Source organism: Vanellus vanellus (assembly GCF_965231255.1).
Source record: "Vanellus vanellus genome assembly, chromosome: 1".
Classification (NCBI taxonomy): domain Eukaryota; kingdom Metazoa; phylum Chordata; class Aves; order Charadriiformes; family Charadriidae; genus Vanellus; species Vanellus vanellus.
In genome coordinates, this window is record NC_138905.1 from 14,193,264 (window position 1) to 14,218,942 (window position 25,679).

General features: G+C 37.4%; 1 protein-coding gene across 1 annotated transcript in view; it reads right to left on the minus strand.

The window, feature by feature from the left end:
* Positions 1–25,679, minus strand: part of FBXL13 (F-box and leucine rich repeat protein 13) — a gene marked incomplete at both ends in the record, with an annotated part of 85,143 nt that overhangs the window by 18,740 nt on the left and 40,724 nt on the right. Inside the window, 8 exon segments of the mRNA XM_082496731.1 lie at positions 5,132–5,228; positions 7,321–7,440; positions 10,313–10,475; positions 10,638–10,677; positions 10,681–10,755; positions 11,384–11,482; positions 18,651–18,777; positions 21,891–21,990. Coding sequence (XP_082352857.1) covers positions 5,132–5,228; positions 7,321–7,440; positions 10,313–10,475; positions 10,638–10,677; positions 10,681–10,755; positions 11,384–11,482; positions 18,651–18,777; positions 21,891–21,990 — 821 coding nt within the window.

Here is a 25,679-nt window from a genome sequence, read left to right on the forward strand (position 1 = left end):
TTACTTTACTGCGTGAGGCCTACAAACATTTGCAGAACATAATTTATTGTTACTTCACCAAGGTTTTTGTAGATGAGAAAATGAGTACCTACTGTGCCAACTGGTGATGGTCTTCTCTTGCCAGAGACAAAAGTCATCTGAGGCTATGGCGTTCCAAAGAACAGCTTTTTATTATTCATATTCACAAGCTGCAAGTCTCTGCCTTTCAACTGCAGACTGCAGTGAACGTACTGTCTGTGGCTAACGATAACCATGTGCTACTCTATTTTCAACTTCTTCTGAGATTTCTGTTCACATATCTGTTTGTAACCTTAAAGGTCAGCATCTGCGATGTATCTTTCTGTTGCAGAGATATACAGATGTTACTTCCTGTTCAAACCCCGAACCAAACAGATTGACCTCAAAGTGTCTCCAGTTTAGGAAGACAGCTCTTAAGAGGTATCTCCCACCTTCCATTTCTGAGCCATTTAATACTCAATGACTCAGCTTATCCTCTAAAGCGTTCAGATTTCTGCACAGATCACCCACAGTCAGGCACCAGTTTCACGGATCAAACACTAGAAGAGAAGAATTTAACTCCTATCACGCAGTATCGTTTTGCTGATAACACTACGTATGTGGCAGAACAAAGTTCAGTTTCAGATAGCAAAAACATTCTGGAGAATGGGTAGGTTCTTAAGCAAATGTAGCTATAGTGTTTCCAACACCTGAGCTAATACAAAGTTGGGTCAGATCTGTTTACAGGAGTGGGAGAGACATTTTTCTATTGCAGCGCAGAAAACCCACTGTATGACTGTATAATCCGTGCAATAAAATTTAATTTCTGTACCTAACACCATTTGCAGTTAGACCAGATAATAACTTATGAAATATGGTTGCCAGCATTTCTTGACACTAATTCCAGGTGACAGGGCTTCCATTGTAACAAAATGGCCTGTAAAAATATGGAGCCCAATTTTCAACATTTCTATGTACTTTTAATTCCTAATTTGCGTTGTGACTCAAGGTGTTGGCACATCTGGCTTCAATTGCAATGGCTCTCCTTCTTAGTACTTCCTATTTTTATGCAGAATTAAGTTTATAAGTCTCCAGGTCAAATTCTCTGTTCCTCTATTCCCTCAAGCAAATTGGAGTGCTAACATCTGAATTTGGAGCCCACTTTAATATATTTTAATATTTCCTTTTTCCTGCGTTGGGAATGCGTGTGCTTTGTCACATCCTTTCCATTGGAAATCAAATGCAACTACTAATACATTTGCAGTCTGTTGCTGGTTATATATACTGGACCTCATAACGTTTCTTTCTTAACCTTTACCAGGTTAAGAAAGTCCTCAGTCCTACAGGCCCAATCTCCTAACAGACCAAAATGTGGAGCTGTGCTATGGACTCACACAGATTCAGAATCCCACTAAGAGTGCAAAGAAATTACTCTAATTAACTGTGGGAAGCCATAAAGTCACTTTTTTTATTTTCTTTCTCTGTGATCTATTTAGAAAATTGTTATTAAAATATTAGTAAATATTAATATTGCAACCTGGCCTTGAGGACCAGCCAGGATCTGGAGAACAGCAGGTACAAACACATAAGAAAGGAAAGTTGACCTAACTTTATATATCAATGTAAACACTACTCCAGAGTTCCCCACAATCACAAATTTCCTCAACTTTAAAGAGTGACTACACACAGCACGCAAAAAAAAAATCTGTGACTGATTAACTGACTCGATGTCACAGATAATTCTTGATGAGGCATTTGGGCCAGAAGAGAGAATGGGGCCTTGGATTATTACGAGAGAATTTAATGCATGACAGTCATTGCAGAAAATGCAGAAGGAAAGAATATTTCTCTGTATACTTCATACTTCCTTTTTATCTTTGATTTCAGAAGTGTATCCGGCTTCTTAGCATTTTTTAAATATTTTACCTATCTGTTATATTTTAGGCTTTTTTTTTCTTCTCTCCCGTTACTACACTGCATATGATTCACCACTGATATTAAAGTTCCCTGAGCCTATGTCAGGGCATCTACTGGTTTTGTTGCTGGATGCTCTGTATAACTCAGGAGCCAAATAAGTTTCTTTAACAATTCCTGTTATTATTCCTTGCTATGCTTCTCCTGTCTAAATCATGCTTGATTTAAGACACCTTCTTCCAATGTCCTGATACTTCTATACTTAATTATTTTTTTTATGTCCCAAGAAGATGGGTGGTCCAGGCCATATGCATCAGCAGCTTGTGTTGAAATGAGAAAGCTGGGCAGCTGCACGATTTCAGACTCTCAGACTTGGAGCAAAGCTGCCAAAGCCGTACCATATAGACATCAGAAAAAGTTCAAAACTTTTTAACAAAAATATGAAGAGCATGAGAATAAAGTTTATAACTAAAATTCCTTCTCTAACTCATGGAAGCTTTTCCACCGAGTACGCTTTTATAAGAAAGACAAATAGGTTTTGGCCCTAAATGCTAATGTTTCCAGCTCCATAATAGAAGCTTAAACACTTTGCAAATATTGTAAATACCTTCACAATTATATCTAAAATGACTTGTGATATTATCTATGCATTCATAAATGCGTTCACCATACTCACAATTTAAAACACTCTAGTCCGTATTTCAGGGAGTTCAGAATAGAAAAACATGAGGGAAAACAAAGAGGAATGGGAGACTAGCTAGAAAAAAAGGGAGTTTTCTCAAAGAACTTAAAGGTAGTTTCTTCAAAGGACTCAACATCTTTACTCTGTCATTGCAGTTTGTTTTTCTTAAAGAGAAATGCTGTAACTAAGCTGAAATCTTTTCATTTCTAAGTCTCTTTTAAGTTCTTTATAACTCCGAAAAACCAATTTCTAGTACTCCAGGAATGACAAAAAAAGAACAATTGTCCTTCCCACTATTAAAAAAAAGTTATTGAAACCTAAAAATGTGTGTTGTTTATTTTTAAAAACACAGGTTTTGAATAAAGAAAGAAATATATTCTGAAATGTAAAAGCATGAATGCTAAAATAACTGAGTGAATAAATTAATATTTAAAATGTAATTGGGGGGGTGTTATTTAATGTTATATATTTTGTGAGAGTAAGAGCAATACAGTCAAAGCCCTAATGAGAAAAGTATAGTAACTTCTTCAGTATGCCACCAGTTTCTCATGCATAAAGTTGACATCCTCTTCATTGGATAATATTTGGTTTTGTTAATGAATGGTCTTGGGCTTATTTATCAAGACACGGAAGCACACATACAACTTAAACATGCAGTGGGTTACCTGCCTTATTCTACCTTATGTTTAGAAGTTTGCCTACGCATTTTCTCTCTACATAAAATGCACAACTTTCTACACAACACCAAAATCCGAAGGGGGCTCTGAGCAACCTGACCTAGTGAAGATGTCCCTGCTCACTGCAGGGCGGTTGGACTAGACGACCTTTAAAGGTCCCTTCCAACCTAAACTATTCTATGATTCTATGATTATTTTTATTCAATTTCCAGTCTTTCTGTTGATGAGTAGACTTGGGACAAGGATAATAAACTTCTCTAGACACGAGAGAGACCTTTAACGTATTTCTTATTAGCACTACATTTTTTTAATTACTGTGAGCCTACAGGGTACTGTACCTTAATTTTTTAATTGCAAGATATCTTGACAGGGACAATTCTAAGAATCAATATAGTTCTTCCAAATGCAACCCATTGCCTGAGTGGAAGACAGATCCCAACAGGAACATTCATTTATTGGGCACCAGAGTAACTACAGAAGAAGGCAGCACCAACAGTGAAAAAAACTTCCATTGCAATTGTCAGTCATACCTGAGACACAAATCTGTAAGATGATCTGACCCAACTGCATCTCTACTCCTCTGTCCTCCCCTTAAGTATATGTCATCCTCATTGCAGCAAATTCTGTTTGCTTTAATAGGCAGAATGATTCTGCTCACATTTGAAAAACCAGAAAGGAAAATTCTCATGTAGTGCAAGTCTACGTTGCACATTCTGCAGGTTTCACACTAAACAGCAGGACAGCGAGAGCAGCAGAGATCTACTGCAGAGAGTGCAGGAAAGCATATGAGCCTTACGACTTTTCTTTATCAGCACAGCGTGATGGTGTTGGTTACTGCACACAAAACATTGTGCTCTCTGCTACATTTTTAAAGCAGTACTTACGAAGTCTAAATTGAAAGAGATCTTAATACAACTTCAACTACGTGCTAATAAAATGCATACTATAAAGTCAAAGCACTGCAAATAGTAGTTAGTTACAAAGCAGACTGCTAGATTTCCTTTTATCAAATAATGTCTTAAGATTAGAAAATGTGTTTATTATACAAGTGTGAATGTTATATACTTAAACACGGCAAACAACAAGAACTGTAACAGTTTTGTAGCTAGTACTAGCAATCAGATCAGAAATTACAAAAATGATAAATGGTCAATTTCTGGGTTAATTTATCTGTCTTGTGGGAGGGCGGCAACTGAAAGCCTTAGAAACGCAGTGTAAGCAAAAGAACTTGGCTCATTGCCGAGGTCACGGGCTGCGCTGTGTGAAAAGTGGAGTAAGAAGCAACACAGCATTTTAAAAGACAAGCCATGGCAGGCGAGGAGAACGAAAACATTTATGTTGAAACATTGTGGGACTGCAATTCAAGGCATTATGAATTTCATTGAGATATAATTTTATGATATTTTAAATTATCACATTAAATGAAGTTTTCTTGGATTTCCCAACCCTCTTTATTTAGTTTAATTTATTATTATTGTTGTTGTTACTATTATTATTATTTTCAGGCCTCCATAAAAGATACAGGCATTTTCATTACTTTTGCATATTTTAATTGCTTTTGCACAAACTCTGTGTTAGAGCCAAATAATCAACTTCTTGGTCAGAATTCTGTTTGAATGGTGACTGAGTGAATAGTCTCTATGGCAAGTTTTCTTCACAAGGTTTCTCCCAGATTTCTGTGTTCAGTGAAAAGAGTTTGTCCCAAAAGTAAAAGTAACAGCGGAACTGGCTCTGAAACCTGCACACAAGGCAGGACCAGCCAAGAACATCTAATGTGGAGGGCTGTGATGTTTAACCTGGCTCCCACACTTGCCATTTTGCTTTCCAGAGCCTTAGCAACTTGACACATTGAAGAGAGTACCTTGTTAGTAAGTCTTTCACTAGCAATTATTTTCGAGACCACAGCGTAGAGCAGTGCCTCTGCTAGAGCTAACATCCAGGGGGTTTCACCATCAAATCTAGTCCAGGGAAAACACAATTTTTACATATTTAAAAGTTAAAAATACCAGCTTTTCAGTTTTCCTCAGGCCTAATCATCCTGGAGAAAAAAATTCTGCTTAACAAACGTTCTTTTCAGATCAACCTCACAGCAGCCAAACTTCCTCTTTCTGATGGTTTCTGTGTCTCTCTTTCAAATGTAAGAATTGCCCAACCTAAGAATTACCTTTTATTAGTTACTGCCTGTACAGGGGCTAATACTGTACTATACACATTTTTAAAATACATAATACTCTATTACATAAAAATATTTTTTTTAATTATGACGACTTTGGAGGTTCTGCAAATCAGCACTCACTGACCATACATGGAAAAATGAATTTTACTGCGTAAGCACCGTAAACTGTATCTTCCCATAACCAAACCAGAAGACCTAAGAAAACTGACTCCTTGAGCAGTGCATCTGTGCTCAGAGCCTTAGGGGTAACGCTCCATCAGTAAGGCAGAGAAGGCATTCCGTAGCCTGCCAGCAAGCACGCTACAATTATTCACAACTACTGTTATGAAAGGGGCCTGCTGAGAGATCTAGTAAGGAGTGGAAAGACAGACTCTCTGTGGCTGACAGATAGAGCTCAGAGGGTTGTGGTTAGTGGTGCAGAGTCTAGTTGGAGGTCAGTAACAAGTGGTGTTCCTCAGGGGTCAGTACTGGGTCCAGTCCTGTTCAATCTATTCATCAATGACGTGGATGAAGGCATAGACTGTACCGTCAGCAAGTTTGCTGATGACATGAAACTGGGAGGAGTGGCTGACACACCAGAAGGTTGTGCCACCATACAGAGTGACTTGGACAGGCTGGAGAGGTAGGTAGAGAGGAACCTAATGAAATTCAACAAGGGCAAGTGTAGGGCACTGCATCTGGGGAGGGATAACCCCATGAACCAGTACAGGTTGGGGGCTGACCTCCTGGAGAGCAGCTCTGTGGAAAGGGACCTGGGAGTCCTGGTGGACAACAGGATGACCATGAGCCAGCAATGTGCCCTGGTGGCCAAGAAGGCCAATGGCATCCTGGGGTGCATCAAGAAGAGTGTGGCTGGCAGGTCGAGGGAGGTCATCCGCCCCCTCTACTGTGCCCTGGTGAGGCCGCATCTGGAGTACTGCGTCCAGTTCTGGTCTCCCCAGTTCAAGAAGAACAGGGAACCGCTGGAGAGGGTCCAGCAAAGGGCTACAAAGATGATTAGGGGATTGGAGTATCTTTCTTATGAGGAAAGGCTGAGGGACTTGGGTCTTTTTAGTCTAGAGAAAAGAAGACTGAGGGGGGACCTTACTAATGCTTACAAATACTTAAAGGGAGGATGCCAGGGGGATGGGAGGAGTCTTCTTTCAGTGGTGCCCACTGACAGGACAAGAGGTAACAGGCACAAACTTGAATATAGGAAGTTCCATCTTAACATGAGGAGGAACTTCTTTACTTTGAGGGTGGCAGAGCACTGGCTGCTGCCCAGAGAGGTGGTGGAGTCTCCTACAATGGAGACATTCAAAACCCGCCTGGACGCCGTCCTGTGCAACTTGCTGTAAGTGACCCTGCTCTGGTGGGGGCTGGGGGGTTGGACTAGATGATCTCCAGAGGTCCCTTCCAACCCTGACCATTCTGTGATTCTGTGACTCCAAACTTCTCTGGAGATTTAAAAATTATCTTTTGATTGCCAATACCAATACCACTTCTGAGGAACTGGAATTGCTGAGGTTTAGCAATAAAGTGCTTTTTGGTTTTGCAGACATGACTATTTATTGAGTTTACAAAAATGTGACATACATAGTAATCTTTTAATGCAGTTTTGTCACTGACAACCATGATTTAAGTACTTTTTTCCCCCTAAAATTAAGACTTCTCAGGTTTCCATATTAATATTAATGAATTCCCCTTTATATAATGGATAATTTTAAAATTATCATTCCCAATGCCAAAAGGGACTTCTCTTTTATATAGTACAATTTTCTGCATATAATTGGCTGTATAATTTTACCCATTTATTAACATATTAAGAACTTTAACATTAGAAATATCCTGAAAATTTAACCACACTAGAAAAATATTGTACTGGATTATGGTACCTTCGCGCTATTTCTGTGACAGAAGCATCAGTGACATCAATACAATTTGTCAAATTCAGCTCTCTTAGCTTAGCTCCTGAAGAACCTTGTACAAATGGCCTTACACCTCCATCACTGATTCTAAGAGAAATGTAGGCAATATTCATAATATATAATTTTCCTACTCCATACAAGTCAATATAAAATTTGCATTCAGCAGCTTACATTGTAGGTAAGCAGAAATTAATAATGGTATTTTTTAATAGCATTTTAAACCCCAAAAGGAGTCATAATAATTAATGGCTGGATTAGAAAGACGATGCTCTTTGGAACTGCTGAAAACCAGAACTTTCGGGAAAAAAGTCTGTTGGACATTATGAGAACTTCCATTAGGTCCAACACTCAGATATGATAGCACCCCAAAAGACAGAGCTCAGAAAATATGTTTGGAGCATATCAGAACCCATTTGAACATTTCAGAGTAATATTTGTTTTAGTATATTTGTTAATTTAAAGAACCGAAATAATTTAAAGGAAAAATGATCTTCTAGCACAGAGGTAAGTGATAGGTAGTACATGTATGCAGTAGCTGTTCTGTACGCATGCATGAAGAGTTAACCTGAGCTCTTCCTTGGAGTGTTTCACTAATCAACTGCATGTCTCACACATGAATCACTAACTCATAATACGCACAAAGGTTATAAATATTAAGTAGATAGAAAATCTTTTCGTCAAGTTGAGATGATTGGAGAGCTGACTACAATTTGGGTAAATCTTTCAATTCAGTTCATATCTCTGGTATGTTTAACATCACTTGTACACTTAGCTTTGCAATGCATCCCAGTATTTCTTCTCTGTTCCTTGACGAATAAAAAATTAATCCCAGAATTCTGTAGGACAAAATTGTATTTTGGCTTGTACAGTTTGTTGTAGCACAAAGAATCTCTGTAAATCTCCTCTCTCTGTAAAGTCCTAGAAACACATGGGTAAGAATAGCACTACTAATAGAATGATAACCTGAACAGATCCTCTTTGTGTGACCACAAGCTACAATTCATCAAGTGTTAAAGTAATCACTCTGCAATATTTCAGCCACTGTGGTAGTTTTGGTGTTATTTCACAGTGCAGTTGTTTTGCATTCAAGATAGATAAATTTAACAAATATACCTTCAGAATAATTAACTTGCATAAAGTCTATAGGGTATGCAGAGCCTGGCAAGATAGTCAACTGAATTAAAAAAAAATAAAAATCTGTAACCACACTGGGTTTGAGGGCTGAAATAGTGCCATTATAACTTTTGAAATAATTGTGCTGTGAATACACATGCTAAGTTTCTCTATCAGCTGATTAACTGTATAAGAACACAGGCCACACACACTGCTTTACCATACATGAAGATAACATACTTAAACTGGGAAAATATGCCAAGTGGATGAGCCATCACATTGCCTGCATCCATTTTTAGACACCTTTTTACTCACTTGTCTAGTATTTCTTAATTCTATTAATCATTATCAGTTAATTTTCTTTCTTCACTTTTCACATGTAGTCAAATACTTCCTGTAATTTAGGAATTTTCAATTGTTAGATTTGCTCTTTCTGTTACTTTCATTTCTCAAAAAAAAATTTCCATATGACTAAGTTAGAAAAACTTCGACTCTTAGACTAAGGGAAAGTGTCAATGAAAAAAGAGGAAACTTATTAAGAGCACTAAGACAACTAAGCATCTCAAAATCTGTTCTGAAAATTCTACCACCAGTATGGGGCTTCCCTTGATTTCTATGAGAAATTCCTAAATGTTTCTAACTCAGAATGTGAACTTCTATAGCAACGTATTGTCCAAATAAGAGAAACATAAATACTACCAAGTCCCCTTTTGTAGTCTCGAGATACTCTTTACCAAGTTTAGATATGTTACAATCTATAACTTTGTTAATGCTCAAACTTTAACAAGTGTCTGCAAAAGCAATTAAAAGAAAGTACAGAGTTTAACAATAGCTTTACAACCGCTTTAAAAGCTTTGTTAAGGTAATTTAGCAATTCTTTAGCAGTAGAGACAGTAGACACATGTGCAAACACACAGCCCAAGATTTGGCTAAGAGACTGGAAAATCCAGCCTTCTAAACGTTAAACCAGAAAATGCAGGCAGCTGTCCCACCTGCCCAGCTCAACTATCAACATGATGTCATGCTATTACTCCAGCACTTCTCAGTGCATCTACACGCAATGTTATCAGATTTTTATACAGCATCAACAGGCACAAAAAGCACTTCGGTTACACATCAAAGCAAAATCCCTAAAACTTCACATGACATCAGAAATTTTGAGATAAGCAGCAATTCTAGCTTCTTTGTATTGTTTTATAGGTGTGTTGATTTTGAAATGTTTGGCGGTTTTGCCTTCCCTGTTCCCTCCCGCCCTTGACTCCATCACCGTGTCACAGAAGAGGGAACAAGCACGCAGCCTTGGAAGCCCTTTCATCTGTCTTAGTTTCTACTGATACATGACACACCTGAAGTGGAAAACAGTCTTCACATTAAACATATCCTTCATCTACAACATAAATTACAATGTTGTCTTGGTAATTGCAGAAAACGGCAGTTTTGTTTAAATCTTAGTACTAGATATAGTATTATTTTAATATTCACAACATTAAACAATATCCACATTTTAATAGAGTTGTGGCACTGGCATTGTCTTTGATTTCTACTTTCATCTTCTTCATAGCCACATTCCAGCACTAAGATATGCCATGGCTATTAAGTAGTATTACATCTACAGGTAATTTCTTTTGCTTGAACTGGAGTAATAATTAATGGATTTTTGAACACGATACAGGAACAAAAAACTACTTGTATAAATTTTTTTTAAAATATTAAAATACATGTATTAACACGCTAAGATTTTATTTTTAAAACTGAAAGATGTGCTAACATGACCAATTACAAGTATAATTAACTTTACTAAAACTCCTTCACAATGGTTTACAGAAATCTGGATGTGATACAGTACCTTATGCAGTCTGCTACGTTCAGTACAAGCATATGGTTCAATGGGGAAATCATCGTAAGAGCAGCATCTGTAATGCTCTGGCAACCAGCCATAAGAATGTGCCTGATGTATGGGCACCATTTACTCATCAACTTGAAACTTAAATGAGCAATTTGGTCGTTTCCTGTTGAAATATATAAAGATGTAAGTTACACATCCAACATACATAAAGGGCCTGATCCAAATACCCACTGAAATCAGTTGAGAGATTCTTATTTATTTCAAATTATCGAGATGAATTTAAAAAATATATCAACCTAATAATTTTGCAAACTATTATACTAACTTTCAATGCTGACCTTGATAAGTTTACATTCAGCAAGGGCTTAAGAAGTTGTATCAGAAAGATGTGGAGAGTCAAGAAACACAATGGACACTATTTGTTGGCATTTTTCAAACAGAGCCATCGAAAGAAAAAAGGTGAAATAAAATATTCATATACCTATGCTGTCATGTAACAAAAGATCAGCAAATATTCTGCATATAATACCAAATATGACAATTTCAAACAAATAGTTATAATCCATTTTAACAGTAACTTCTAGACTGAGTGGTATATAAACAACTGAAATTCTCCATATATTTATTATGTTTGGGAACACAAGGAAAAGAGGTAAGTAACTGGAGACACAAAGTATGCAGACACCCGAGACGGTGACGTAGTTAACAATCACTTTTGCAGAAGCCTGAAAATTCTTTTTTGATGGGCAAAATCGGCAGCAGAATGCTGTTCCTATATATTATGTTTGCTTTAACACTGAGAAAAATTAAAAGATCTCATTTATAAACTGGAAGACCATAATTCAGCCATACCCAAGTAGCAAAAGAAGACAAGACAACTGAAATTTTCTGAAAATGACTGCAAATGAGCAATATTTCTAAATATAATTAGATAATAGTTTTTAAAATGTTTTAGAAGAGAAATGTTCCACTTAAATTGTATCAGCATAACTTTCTTTCAAGGCGGTTGAGAGGATAACCCCGTTACATCAGAAAATTTCTCAAAATACAGATTTATCTTCAATTTCTCACTTGAATACATCTGTTTGTAAGAGCTAGCATTTTGTTGATCAACAAATCTTGAATCCTACCGCAGCCATTGGCAGCATTTCTGAAGCCATCAACTGAAATCTAAGTAAGAAATAAAATATTTATGTCTTAGCAAGCCTAACAAAAACAATACAGGAAAGGCTTGAGATCTTTTCAATACTTTAAATTCATAGGTACCTAGACACTCACTAAAACAAGAAATGCATTAATCCCATTAAAAGAAAAGCAGATGCATGAGGTATACATATTATTCTCAAATTTTAACAACATAATCCAAATCCAGGATCTGCTCCAAAAACATCTCTACTAAGCAAGCAAGAGTAAGGTACAACAATTTCTACAGTCAACACCACTTATAGGAGTAGCAGTGAATGTCATAGTAACGCCCTTCTACCTTTGTTTTCCCAACCTTATTAGGTATTCACACAAGGCAAATGCTCACATCTAGCTTGAAGCAAGGTTCGAATGTGGTAAAAAAATCTTCACTGTTTTTTCCAGATCCATAGTAAAATGTGTGTTAAATTCAGACAGGGTATTAAGAAAGATCCTATGCAACCACAACAACATGGAGCCTGTTTACAGAATCCTTCATGTAGGACATCACCAACTCAGCATTGAGTGAGGGGGTTGACACATTGGGTTTCTGAATTTTCTTCTTTTTGCAAACTTAACGTTTGGATTCTTTTTGCATGTGAGATTTTTTTTCATGAACTGAGTATCTGACTTTAAGTTACAATCAAGGCAGACCGTCTTTTCTTTTCTGGTGTAATGCCTCATCTTTTAACTTAGGGCCAGGTTGGCTTGCTCCCTATTTTCAGGCTGGAGTGGCCTTTTAAACAGATTCTTTCTAAATTGTTTTAAATATTTGAATGTTAAATGTCTTGTCTCTCCTTTTTAAGGGATTGTGGCAGTCTTTACACTTTTTCCCTTGTGTGTGTGTAGGGGGTGTCAGCACTAGAGGGGAATGGGCTACACGTCTGTCAGATGTGTTCTTAGGCTTAAAGTGTCTGTGCAGGTCTCATGTCCAGCCAGGCAGAATACGGTGTGGCTGATGACACACACTGGCACTGTTAGCACAGTGGATGCAAATAGTCCAATGGGTTTTAAGCTCAGGGCAAGTGTAGCATGAATGCTTTTCCTACAGTGGGTCCGTAACAGCCTGCAAAATAACAGAGTGAAAACCCTAACATCAAAATAACTATAGAAAATATTTTACAGGTAATGAATGGTGATATAAATCCCATCAAATAGGAGTTTAAACTGAAAGAGGGTAGATTTAGATTAGATATTAGGAAGAAATTCTTTACTCTGAGGGTGGTGAGGCACTGACATATGTCACCCAGAGAAGTTGTGGAGGCCCCATCCCTGGAGGTGTTCAAGGACAGGTTGGATGGGACTTTGAGCAACCTGGTCTAAGGGGAAGTGTCCCGGCCCATGGCAGGGGGGGTGAAACTAGATGATCTTTAAGGTCCCTTCCAACCCAAACCATTCTAGGATTCTACAAACTCCTCTCTGTCAGCTGCCTGTGGTCAAGGTCAGGTATGATATGGTGTAGCTGTGTAACCCTGAATCAGGCTCTGGTGAAAACAGCTCCTCTTTACAATATAAAGAAAGAGCTGAAGAAAGAAAAAGAGCCAAATCTTGGGGGGCAGGAAGGAAGGCTGTACAAAAGGATTATACAGGAAGACAACCAGCTTGTAACGACATGCTGGTCAGCATGTAGAGCCTGTGGGTGCGCTCCAGGCTCTCACACCCCCTCCAACTGAGACATGTCTGCTGGACAAAAGAACACCATGACTTTGGGAATGTGGTTGATGCAGGTAACACATCAATGAGAATCTGCAGATAGTACTGCAGATCTCGCCCATCAGCATGGGTAGGTTGGATTTGCCTACCCCAAATGATTGCAAAACAACCAGTACTAGTGCTGAGCTATTAGGGCAAAGGCAACCCTCTTTTCAACCAGTAGTGATCGCCAGAAGGTAAAAAGTCAGCATGGAAAGATGGGTGCTAGTTTTCAGGACAGAATATGAAATGCGGTTGTCCAAATTTTATGGTTTTACTCACTATTGGTATATGTAACATAGGACAATGTTATCCTATCTCCAGTTTCCTCAACACAAAACCTCCAGTCACACAAGCAGCTGTCTGAGAGAGCTATTGGGAAATCTCCATCCTCTGCTGGTCCAGACGCACTAATTGCTTTAACGTGGCATGACCAATTCATTCAAGTAAAAGTTTACCTAACCCTGCAACAGACCTCCTCATTGTGGGCTCTTGAGCAGCACAACAGCAGAAAACAGCACATTTCTACAACACGCACCAACTAGTTTAGTATGTTAAAGAAATCACCCCCTGGAAATTTCACTTTGAGAGCTGAAGTTCTTGTAATTGAGTCTTGTTCCTGGCCAGTATACTACAAAGAGCAAACCATTCCCAATAGAAGAGAGGGTATGTTACATCATGCAGTTTTTTGTAATACATGGCAATAACACTGTCCATTGTAACCGAGCATGATGCCTTTTCAAAAGCAGGCTGAGGTTTTCACTCTTCTAAAAAATCAGCCACAGTTTGTTTAGCAGTTTGAGTACACTTTAGCCATTATGACAGTAGGATTTCCCAGGTAACTGCTGAGCAGATTTGCTATAATGAGAAGGAATAACTCTGCTCCCAAGGAACAGTCACTCAGAGGCTGAGCCAGTGCAGAACATGGCATACTCAGCTATGCTTACAGTTCAAACTGAAGAGATTTGTAAGACTCAGTTCAAATGCATGCATCCATTGTAACCAACAACTCACTCCTATGACTGCTAATCAAAGGAAGGTATGGAGCTTAATTGGGGCCTGCTGCCAATTGTTTTGGGGATTCCTTTTTTACCGTGAACACACTGACAGCTGTTAAGAGGACCTACTGAGGTTGGTGGTCATAGCTAGATACAGAGTAGGAATACAAGATCCCCCGTGTCTAGGTACCTAAAATTCAGATGCAAATAAAATTACTGATGGATCCTAGTTACGTTACATTACTTGTGGCTTTGGCCAAGATTTTAAAAATATCAGTGAAAAAAACTAAATGTGGACTTAGGAGCCTATTTTTAAGCTCTTGTCTTTGCACATGTTAGCCATTCAACCGAGCAGTAAGATAAATATTTGTGAGGCTTACAGGTTGGTCTGATAATTATAGATGAGGAATCACAGTTGAGATGACTTCAAAATCAGGAAAATAGGTAGGAAAAATGCTAAATCAAGGAAGTGCCAATAATTTTGATGATGATTTTAGAAACAGACTGCAAATGCTAAAGCCTTTGTTTAAGCCACTGAAATTAGGAATATAACTGAGCTGTCTGTGTTAGACAATTATGAAACCTGGGAACTCTGTATAGCAAACAAAGAACAAGAAAGATCCCAAGACAGGTCAGACCTGAAAAAGTCTGAATCACCTCTGGAGACCTGTCTCCCTCTCTAATTGTTATATAGCCAAATTAAGGTAATTGTCTAAGCACTACCTTAGGTTGGATAGCTAAAATTAAGTGAAAATCCCATTCTCAAAAGGATAGATAATAAGTAACAGGTAATCAAATCAAACCCAACATGTCAAGGAACAGAAGTTGCATATCTGTTTCTGGAATTCACTAATGATTGCATAACGTTAACTGCAGTCTAAAGGACTTTTAATCTCTTTGTCTGGAAAAACACTGTTTGCTTAACATAGCCATTTGATACCACAAATAGCAGCAATTTAGTGTTTTCCTCCATGCAAGCCAAAAGCAATTATACTGAAGCAGCTAATAATACCCCTGCACAGATTGTTTCAGATTTTTTTTTACTTGAACTCTTTTTTAACTTAAAGCTGGATAATGGATCTCAGGCATCAGGTTGAGAAAGTTCCAGTGTGAAACATGCCTTCAGATAAGATTCAACTAAATTAGTCAACATTTAGATGCTACTGCCTTATCATATGTATTTGTCTTATTTTTCTTTATTCCTAGAACAAAGAAATCTTAGTCTTAAATTTCTTTCCTAAAGCCCCTATGAATTATCTATGCAACTTCAGGCACTCTTGAAGACAAGGTGTAGAAATATGAAATTTTGTGCACATTTTAGTAAAACAGTTGTTTTCTCAACTCACTTGGAATTTCAAGGTTTAATAGATTACCTCAAGAGTGAACGGCTTGACCCATGAATCAATGTTAGGAATAGGAATACACAGAATTTTTATTCAGGTTTGGACTTATTTGCTACACATACGGTACTGCTTTAAAATTCCTTTTTTCTCCCCCTGAACTAATTGCATCTATGGTATCCACCCTGCAAGGCAGAACGCTGTCTGCAGCTCAGGAGGGATTTTGAAGAAACACTGTTCTATGATTCTAGTATTATCAATGCACTGTGAGTACAGAAACTTGAAAATCAGTGTTCAGGGTGGAGGAAGTACTCTTGTGGTGCACAAGGGGCTATATTTTTTTTTATTCTGTGTTCGTCAAGAATGATAAAACAAATTGTGACATCCTTTCAGATGTTTGGCACATTGCATTGGTGGCTTGCCTCCACATGTTATTTTTCTTTTAATTTTCCACTGCCCAAAAATATCTTATATTAACATAATCCTGAATTAGTGTATTTCTAAAATTATAGAATAGTGCGTGTGTAATTTATAATAAAGTGTTCTTCTGTTACACGAGTTTGTACTCAGGAAATGTAAACAATGACTCCTCTTCAATAAATAAAGAACACAGCTCAGATTTTTCTCCCCAAGTGACGGCCCCTTTTTGCTGCTTCATATGTCTGAAAAAGCCAGAATTTGATAGTAGCTGCCAAAATAAGAACTCTCCCAATGAAGCCACAGCAGGAGGAAATCAGATGGTGAAAACCGGTGAAGCCTATACATTTGCCAATAGCTCCTCTGACATCCCCACAAACGCTGCAGGATGTCAAGAAATGAAAGGGTCAAATTTATTCTTCCCAGTGGCTTGTGATCTCTTATCCAGCTGTTGTAAACTACAGCAATTGATAGACCGCTCTACCACATTTTGGGCCAGAATAGCTCCAGTCTGAAAATCAGTCATAGATGTCGGCACCAAAAATAAAAAGTCAATTTCTTTGCAAATCTCCATGTTTCTAATTTAACTGAAAATATCTCTCACCAAACTGTTCTAGTTGTATAATCTCAATCTAATACGTCGGTAAATAACATGCAATTGCTTTATAACCTTCCATCTTTTCAGTTTTGTGTCTAATAGCAGAAAATTTTCCACCTATACTGTTCAGCTTCAGAAGCAGGACAAAGAAATCTTATGCTTTCTAGGTAATTCTCTGAGAATATCAATGACGTAATAGGACACCTTTTGAGCATATATTTTTATGAAAATATCTTGACACTCACTAATGAAAATATTTACCACAACCTTAATTACTGAGATTTTATGCAAAACCCCATACCTACAATTCAGTCAGTATTATTACCATGTATTAATATAAAAGCCAAAGGAAAGGTTGCCTTGTTTTATGAAAGCGGACTAGAGTGCTTAATTCAGAGTTTTCTGCCTAACTATGTTTTAACAAGCTATTCAAACGCCCTAGCCCTCAAGTTGCCACTCGCAAAATCATTAGCATAATCACCCATTTCACAGATGGGCTTTCTAAATAGACGTTCAAATCCTACAGTAGTAATGGTAATATAAGAACTCATGTAAGAAGAACTGTAACGTTAAAATGAAGGAAAACCAGGAAACATGAAAAAACAGGAAAAATATTTATTCAATAGAATAAATATTCTGTTCTATATAACACTTATTAGCATAATTTAAATGTTTATACTATAGCTTCACTACATTTTTCTAACTAATTCTGGAACATTAGCCTTACAGAAGTTCCCTTTGGTTTAGTTCATCCAATGAGGGGAAAAAAAAAAAAAAAAAGAATTCTATCTTATTAAAATGCTTTCTGCAACAGTGATGCAATTTGATGCTCTTTTGGTTTTAACTGTTTACTTAAGTACTCAGCCATAATCATTAAGCGCTGTTCCAGAATCGTGGGGAAACCCAAAATGGAGGAAGCTGTGGAATCCCTTTCAGAGTTCTCAAATACACTGGTGAGCAAACCCATTTTCCTCTGGAAAGGGGAGGATCGTGGCTTTCCCAGTTCGATGATGATGACTTTTCTCTGACTCCTCTTCAGTCATGCTTTCTAGAGGCAGATCATTGCAGCTCATGATTATACTTCTGAACAAGCAGGAATGTTGGTTTGGGAAAAAATAACCAATTACTGGCATTTTGAAAAAGTAACTCAGAGGTAGGTAGTTCTTAATTTTCCTCTAACCTCAGCCCTCATTGCAAATTTCACACTCTCACCGCACAATAGGCTCAGCGTGATTCTCAAGAATAAGAAACAGACACTCACTCAAAGAGCAGTCAGAACAAGACTGTTGCCCTATCTGCCTTCATCCCTGGTTCTGAAAAGCTTTTGTTAGATGGGAAGTTAAACCGTTGTATTCCTCAGACTCCATCTCTTTATCTTTCCACATGTATTTTGTAATTTGGAGAATCTGCTCAGTGTATAAAGAAAAATATGTGGGAGTCTTTATGAAAACATTGTCAGACTTCTATTGCTTTACAGTTTGGCATTTTGTATTGCTTTTCAAGTATGTTTCAAGATACAGTATGCATTTAAAAGTTTCTAAAATAGTACCAGAACCTAAAACCTTGGTTTTCCTTAGAAGTTTAGTAGGAGACTAAAATAATCCAAAACATTAACTATTTTTAGAATGCAGTTATAAATACTATTTCATATGTTAAACCACTATAAAGTAGTAACAAAAATTCACTTTTTAATTAATTTCCTTCTCAGGAAATCAAATGTAAATTCTTATTTTTCCAGTGCAGGGTGGTGTGTTGTTTTGGGGTTTTTTTTGGATATCTTAGTAAAAACTGCATTTTCAAAGCTTCTGATTTAAAATCCTAACTAATCATGACATAGAATTAGTCTATTTATGGCTACAAAAAGCAAGCCTTGTTCTCATTATGCAGTAAGTACTAGCTGTTTATAGATCTGACAGTTTGTTGGAAGTAATCCAAACCTATAGTGCTATTATTCCTTAGTAAAATTTAAACAGCTGTAGTCGTGTAATTCAAAACCCTGGAAGTCTGCTGCAGTGCTTGTTCTACTTCAGTATACCATGAATGCAGGATGCAGCCAGTCATATGAAGGATTCTCTTCTTCACAGAATGAAAGAAAGACGTGAACTACAAACCTGAATGCAACCTGAAAGGTCCAAATAGATGAGCTTGTGACAGCCTTTTCCAGAGCCCAGGTACAGTAAACCTTTGTCTCTGAATTTTCTGCAGTGAGCTAAACTCAGATACTGTAAATTGGGGAAGCTGCTTTGCAAAAAAAAAAAAAAAAACCAAAACAACAAACCAACAACAAAAAAAAACCAAAACAAAGAGCAGATTGTTACAAGGGTATGTTACAGAATCAAAAGAACATAAAATACCATAGTTAAAGTATTCTGAAAATTGCTGCAAAGAAAAGATGTTTGATATGAAGTAGAATTATCTCCTTTCTGAAATTTGGAAGTCCCTTTCTTCTGCTGTACTTTTTCCTCTGCTCCTTGTATTGCAAATTACTGGGGAATAGCACTATCACACAATATATTTCACCATACGAAAACAGTATCATTTTAAAGTTATCTCAAATAACTGCAAGAGCACGCTTTTTTAATTAACTGGGATTTTTGTGTGCATACTTTGAAAGCTAATAGACTTTTCAGAATAAGTTTGCTGGACTGTCTTTGCCCTTGATTTTACAAGCAGCGCCTGCTGGAAATGAAAACCAGAACTCTATCACAGGACATTAAAAGCATAAATGTACAGTTAGAGTTTCTCAAGTCATATAATTATTTACAAGAGTACTATTAAAAGAATCTGAAAAATTGAAAGAGATGCAAAAGGGAATTATCCAAAAGGGAATCATCCAGTGTTAGATTTTGATCAGTTCTTTTGGAAAACATTTCTTTATACTAAACATTAGTTGAAAGAAAGCCAACTGTGTAAGTGGAAAATGTTAATCAACAGCAGTCTCTAAAAGCAAAAATCTATATTCTGAATACACTTAAGTTTCCATCTGCATCTTTGGGTTATAACATACTGAAAACTATTCATTTTACCAATCTACATTTCTAACTGGAATAAATAACAATTGCCACAAGCACCACAAATGAAAGCACACAGAAAATTAAAACCTAGAATTAGGACCTATTGCTCTGGTAGACATTTAGTTGTAGGGCTATAGTCACGCAGTTCTGCAAGTCAGCAAAAGTAGGCATTTTGAAGAAAGATGGGAACACCCACTGAGGAGCTGACTGCTTGAGGAGTTGAATACATTTTTGGAACTGAGTTTATACTTTGAATATAGAGTGGGGAAATATGCTAACTTGAACTGAACACCAAAAAAAAAAAAAAAAAAGAGATAGGAAGCTGGAAAAGAATGTTATTGTATAAAAAAGGATCCTAGAAAAATATTAAATTAAATGTAAGATTACATTTAATGAAAAAAAAAGAAAAAAAAAGACACACAACATGCACCAGAACCAGATATTAGAATATAAAGGCATGTATTTATGGTGCATTTTTTTTAGATGGAAACATTTAATTCATATTAAATACAGAAATAAAAGTATCCTTTTTTGTAGAAGCATAAGCCTTTTTGCATTTTAGTGACATATTCCACAGAAATGAGTGGGGAAAACCAAACTCAGAGAGAGTACACTTCCAAACTTATCTGACAAAATAGATAATAAATTAAGAAAGCGTTGTTTATACTCTGATAGTTCTCAGTCTTTTTAAAGTATACGTTGCTACAAGGCTGCACAACTTAAGGCACAGGGAAGCCTTTTTGAAGACTGTGATCAAAACCTTCCAATACTTTTGAAGAGACACTGATTGTCTTTACAGGTCATATGACCCATATTTATGACCCGGGAATTTTAGCACATGCCTTCTTCTGACATTTTTAAAGGGACAGCTTTCTTAAAACTTAAGCTCGAGCACATGGACTACTAAAAATCCTTGTTTTGTGTTACAGCTAAATTCTGCAGGAATTCTGTTATGTTTTTTCAATTAATTCCAATTAATTAACCTTCTGACATTTATTCCTGATAGACAATATTCACGTCTACCACACGCGACAGACCTTTTCAGAGGGAAATTGGTGCTGATTATGTGTGTTGTGTAATACAGAGGTCAAAATGCTCATATGGAACAGTAGAAGAGAATCAAAAATGACCAAACAGTTTTGAGCACACTCAGCCTACACTTCACTTGCTCCTTGTTCCAATAACGGATCTCTGATATACAATAGCAAAATTCACATGCAGCATTATGAAATGCAATACTGCCACCTCTGAGAACTTTGTATTAGTCACTTTATTACACAGGACCTGTGGTGAGCTAATGCTTTTGAGATGGCTTGTAAAATGTTTGTGAAATTTGTCTGCTATCAAAATCTTCATAGGACAGCAACTTTTTGTACATCTTCATAATCTCAGAAACAATGAGCTTTGCTTTTTGTCCAAAAATTGTCAATAAAAACAGTGGTATCTCATGGTTTCAAACCAGAAGCATCATGTGTGACTGGGAAAATTTATTAACGAAGTACAAGTTTACTGCAAAATATATTTTGTCAGTGCAGAGATTTTCTTTTTGTTTTAAACATTTCATTGCATCAAAAGGTTCACCTACTCTGGAGAATTCTTTCTTGGGTACGTGCTATTTACCCATCAAAAGAAATGAACAATTCTGACTTTTGAAGGCAACAACATGCTCAGGTAACCAGAACAACATGAGCTGAGATTAGCTATAGAACAGCTGTTCCAAACTTCAACATAAGTATACAGAAATTTGAAAAGACAAAATATCAGCCAACATGGAGAAAACACAGGTCACGATAAAAATAATATTGAAGAGATGCGTGTTAAGATTGGAGACACTAAATGGAAAAAAATGCCAAAACAAACAGTAGTTTTATGAGGATATGGCATTATAGACTAAGGAAAACCAAAGTCAAAATGTATTATGCGAATGCCAACAAAAAACATGTTTCTGGACTTTGTGTAACCGCTGCTGAAAAGGCGTCATTAGTTTTCCTCATAGGACAGCAAAACAATGTACAGCTATCTTCAAATCTTCATACAGCTTTGTGGACCAGCATGCCTCTTTTCCTTTATGGCAGCTTTTAATGCTGCAATTCTACCTACCAGGCAGTCTTCGAGTCTCGTGGAGGGACACATCTAAAGCAGGAATGGCAGTTATTGTTTTGCAGTTGTCCCACAAGGCCTTGGCTCACACCATACACCTATCCATAATCCTCTCTTGCAAAAATAAATTTTTAAGAACATACCTAACTTGCAAACTTCTTACATCGCCATGAGTAACTGGACATGCCCAAGAAATTTTTGACTAGCATATTCTTTCGTATTTTGTTTTCATTTTACCTTGACAATAGCTTTAGTGTTCCATTAGTAATATCTGTATATGACAAATTTAAATAGAGAAGAGCTCTGCAAACTTCTGATATGAGTCTCATCGATTCATCTTGAATAATAAAAAAAAAGAATTCCAGAAGTATGTTAAAATTATATTTATATTAATTTACCTTGTATTTTTATGCAGAGTGACAGGGGAAAAATATGAATAAGAATCTTTAAATCATAATAATTTTTATACATCACAGCCATTTTCTTTGTGAGCCTCAAAGTAGAATACTGAGAGACACATGATGCTACTGTTACTCGCGTGAAGTATGGTAATTTAACATTCCAATTCAAGGAAACATTATACACTACACTGTCCTACAGAGCACAGGGGGCTTTCCACATGATTGAAGGTTAGCACATATTTACCTATTTTGCTAAACCAAGACTCTTGTGAGCCAATCCTTGTATCTAAAACCACTGGTGCGTTTTCTCCATAAACTCTGGTATGCCTCTCTAACCAGTACTATCATTTACAAAACGCTTCCTGTTTAGTTCTGCCCTCTAGGTGGAACATTAGACTTCAGTAATTAAAAGGCTTCCATGTTCTATTGACCTGCAAAAGTGGTATTACCTATATTGTTCTATATCTCATTCCATTAGAATATATATTCCAGTAGAAACAAATCTCCTAGTATGAAGACTGTATCACAATAACTGTCAATATAATAGAAAGGCAAAAAGGCAGCACATATATATGGAAATGTAATAGTTGAGTGTCTTTTGCCATGTTGTGGTCACCCTTTTACTATTTCAGTTATCAGCAAGATAGTTGGAAATTCAATACCAATCAACTTTAAAGAGGACAGTTCGTGCTTTTGAAATATATTCATGCAACAAAGGATTTGAGAAAGGTAATATCAGTAAAAATAGGTATGTTGATGGAAGATAACCATAACCTGAAGAAAACTGAAGGCATAGGAAGTGGTGGGAGGATGGGAATCAACCAGTAGGGATCAAAGTCCACGCACAGGTGCACAGCTATCATTTCACTGGGACTACAGAGGTGCAAAGGTACACACAACTGGAAGGCTGCACTGACTGGTTACATAATATTTAGGAATGACAGCCTAGGAAGGTGAGGACAGGTTGCACTCTACGCAAAGTTATGCCCAAATGCCTGGAGCTTTGCACTGGAATGGGTGGCAAGTCAGTCGAGAGCTTATTTGTAAGGATTAGAGGCTAGGCCTATAAGGATTACATTGTGCTAGGTATCTGCTACAGACTGCTTGATCAAAAAAACAGAAGGTAGATGAAACCTTCTTTGGGCATCCGAAGGAAGCCCTACAACTGCCCATCCTGGTTACCCACAAGAGAATTTAACCACTCTGATACCTGCTGGAAGAACAACATGGCTGGGTGCAACCAATTCAGGAAACTTCTAGAGTGTTTTGGAGACAATTTCTTGATCCAGGTGACTGACAAGTGGTCTAGGGAAGTCAATTGTTCTGGACTTGTTTCACAAACAAGGAAAAACTGGTAGAGGATGTGAAGAACGAGTGGCTTTGGTTAACGAAACCACGAAAACAATGAGTTTAAAATCCTGAGAGAAGAAAATTGGACAAACTGTAGAAAAAAAGGCTGAACTTCAGAGCCGATTTTGGATTGTTTAGGGATCTGCTTAACAGGATCTCATGGTAGACAGCCCTGGGGGTCAAAGGGGCCCAGGAGAGCTGGTTGATCTTCAAGGCCGAGGTAGTCAATGACTTTTTTGCCTCCATTTTTACTGCTAAAGCTTGTCTTAAGGCCTCCCAGGAGACTACTAGAAGAGTCTGTGGGAGTGAAGCAATACCATGGTAGAAGAGGATAATGTCAGGGATCATCTGAGGAAATGCAACGAGACAGGATGCATCCAAGAGTACTAAGAAAGCTGGCTCCCGTCACTGAGAGGCCTCACTCATTTTTGAAAGGTCATGGCAATCAGAAGAAATTCCTGATGATTGGAAGGCAAGAAATGTCACATCCATCTTCAGGAAATGGAAGAAGGAGGATCCAGGAAATTACAGGCCAGTCAGCCTCACCTGAGTCCCTGGGAAGGTTATGTAGCAAATCCTCCTTGAAGCCCTGTCCAAGCACATGAAGGATGAAAAAGCGGCAGCAAACAGCCAGTGTGGATTTACCAACGGCAAAGTATTCCTCACTAAGGTGATAGTTTTCTATGATGAAATTACTGGTTCTATGGATAAGGGGAGAAAAGCAGCTGTTCTGTACCTTGATTTCAGTAACAGGCCACAGTATCCTTGACAGCCAAATTGGTAAAATAAAGGCTGGACAAGTGGACTTCAAGGTGAGGGAAAATTTGTCTGGACTACCAGGCCAAAGGGTTGTCACCAAAGGAGCTAAGTCCCATTGGTGGCCTGTGGCTACTGGCATCCCTAAAGGGTCAATATGGGGGCCAGTACTGTTAAAATGTTAGGAACAGAGTACATTTTCAGCAAATTCACAAATGATTCCAAACGGGGGGGGGGGGGGGGAGTGAGTGTCAATACAGTGGAGCCTAGAACTGCTATTCAGAGAGATTTAGTCTGGAAAAATGGGCTGACAGAAACTTTATGAAGTTCAACAAAGGCATGCCAAGTCCTGCACCTGGGATGGAATAACCCCATGCACCAGATACTGGACAGAAAGCAGCTACTTCACACGCTGACCTGAGAGTTCTGATCAATAACAACTTCAACGTACATCAGCAGTGTGTGCTTCTGAAAAGGTGGCCAACCGCATACTAGGCTGTATTGGCAAGAGTGCAATGAGCAAGTCCCTGCTATCTCTGGCATCACCTAGGAAGGCACTTGCTGGTATGTACCAAATGTATATTAGCACGCATGCTAACAACCAAACAGAACGGACAGTTATGAAACAGCGTTTGGGACTTCGCAATTTGGCAAGCCCTGGGCCTCTTTAACTCATTGCCTTCGTGCAGGAACCTACAATCAACACGATCCTTGAGAAGCATACAAAACCTCTAAATATTACACTGTAATTATAATATCATATAGCAAGAAGATTCTACAATGTTACTGAAAGAACTGCATAATATAATATATCTTTATCCTTTCCTTGTAGTTGTTATAGCAAAGACAATTATATAATCTGTGAAAATGGTGAGAACAGGGTATTTGGCAATAAAGCTAACATCAACATGGGACAGAGATGAAGATATATGTAAAGCAGAAACAAAACAGAGGATTATAAATTAGAACCTCATGATTCTTCTGCAACTCTTGCCTCTCTAAGTTGACAATCATGCCATTTTTGTATGAAGTTCATAAGCTGTAGTCTATCCATGGTAATTTTTAAACCTTGAGTGTAAATCCTGGTGTGCTTCTGGGCTAGACCCATGGACGTACGTTTCACTCCAAAGACAACTAAACTATACCTAATTATTTGTTTATATACTTAACACTATAAATAGCCTATAAAGGGATGTACACATAATACAAATCTATTAAGAATCATAATTTCTAAAAAAAAATAGTTTTTCTTTTAAAATCGATTATATATTAGAAAAAATTGCACATATCAATGTCGTTTCTAAGAAATTATTAATTAAAGCATAGTCAAACATTATTTCTCCATCAGAGAACATCAATGAAAAAACATTAAAGAGAATTATGTAGGCAAAATAAAACTCAAAATGTTCAAGGAAAAAGAATGGACAAATATATAATGGTGATTGTATATTTAGACACCTTTCAAATAAAGGCTTTCACAATATCTAGAAATCTAGTGAGACATTTTTAGAGCCCAAGT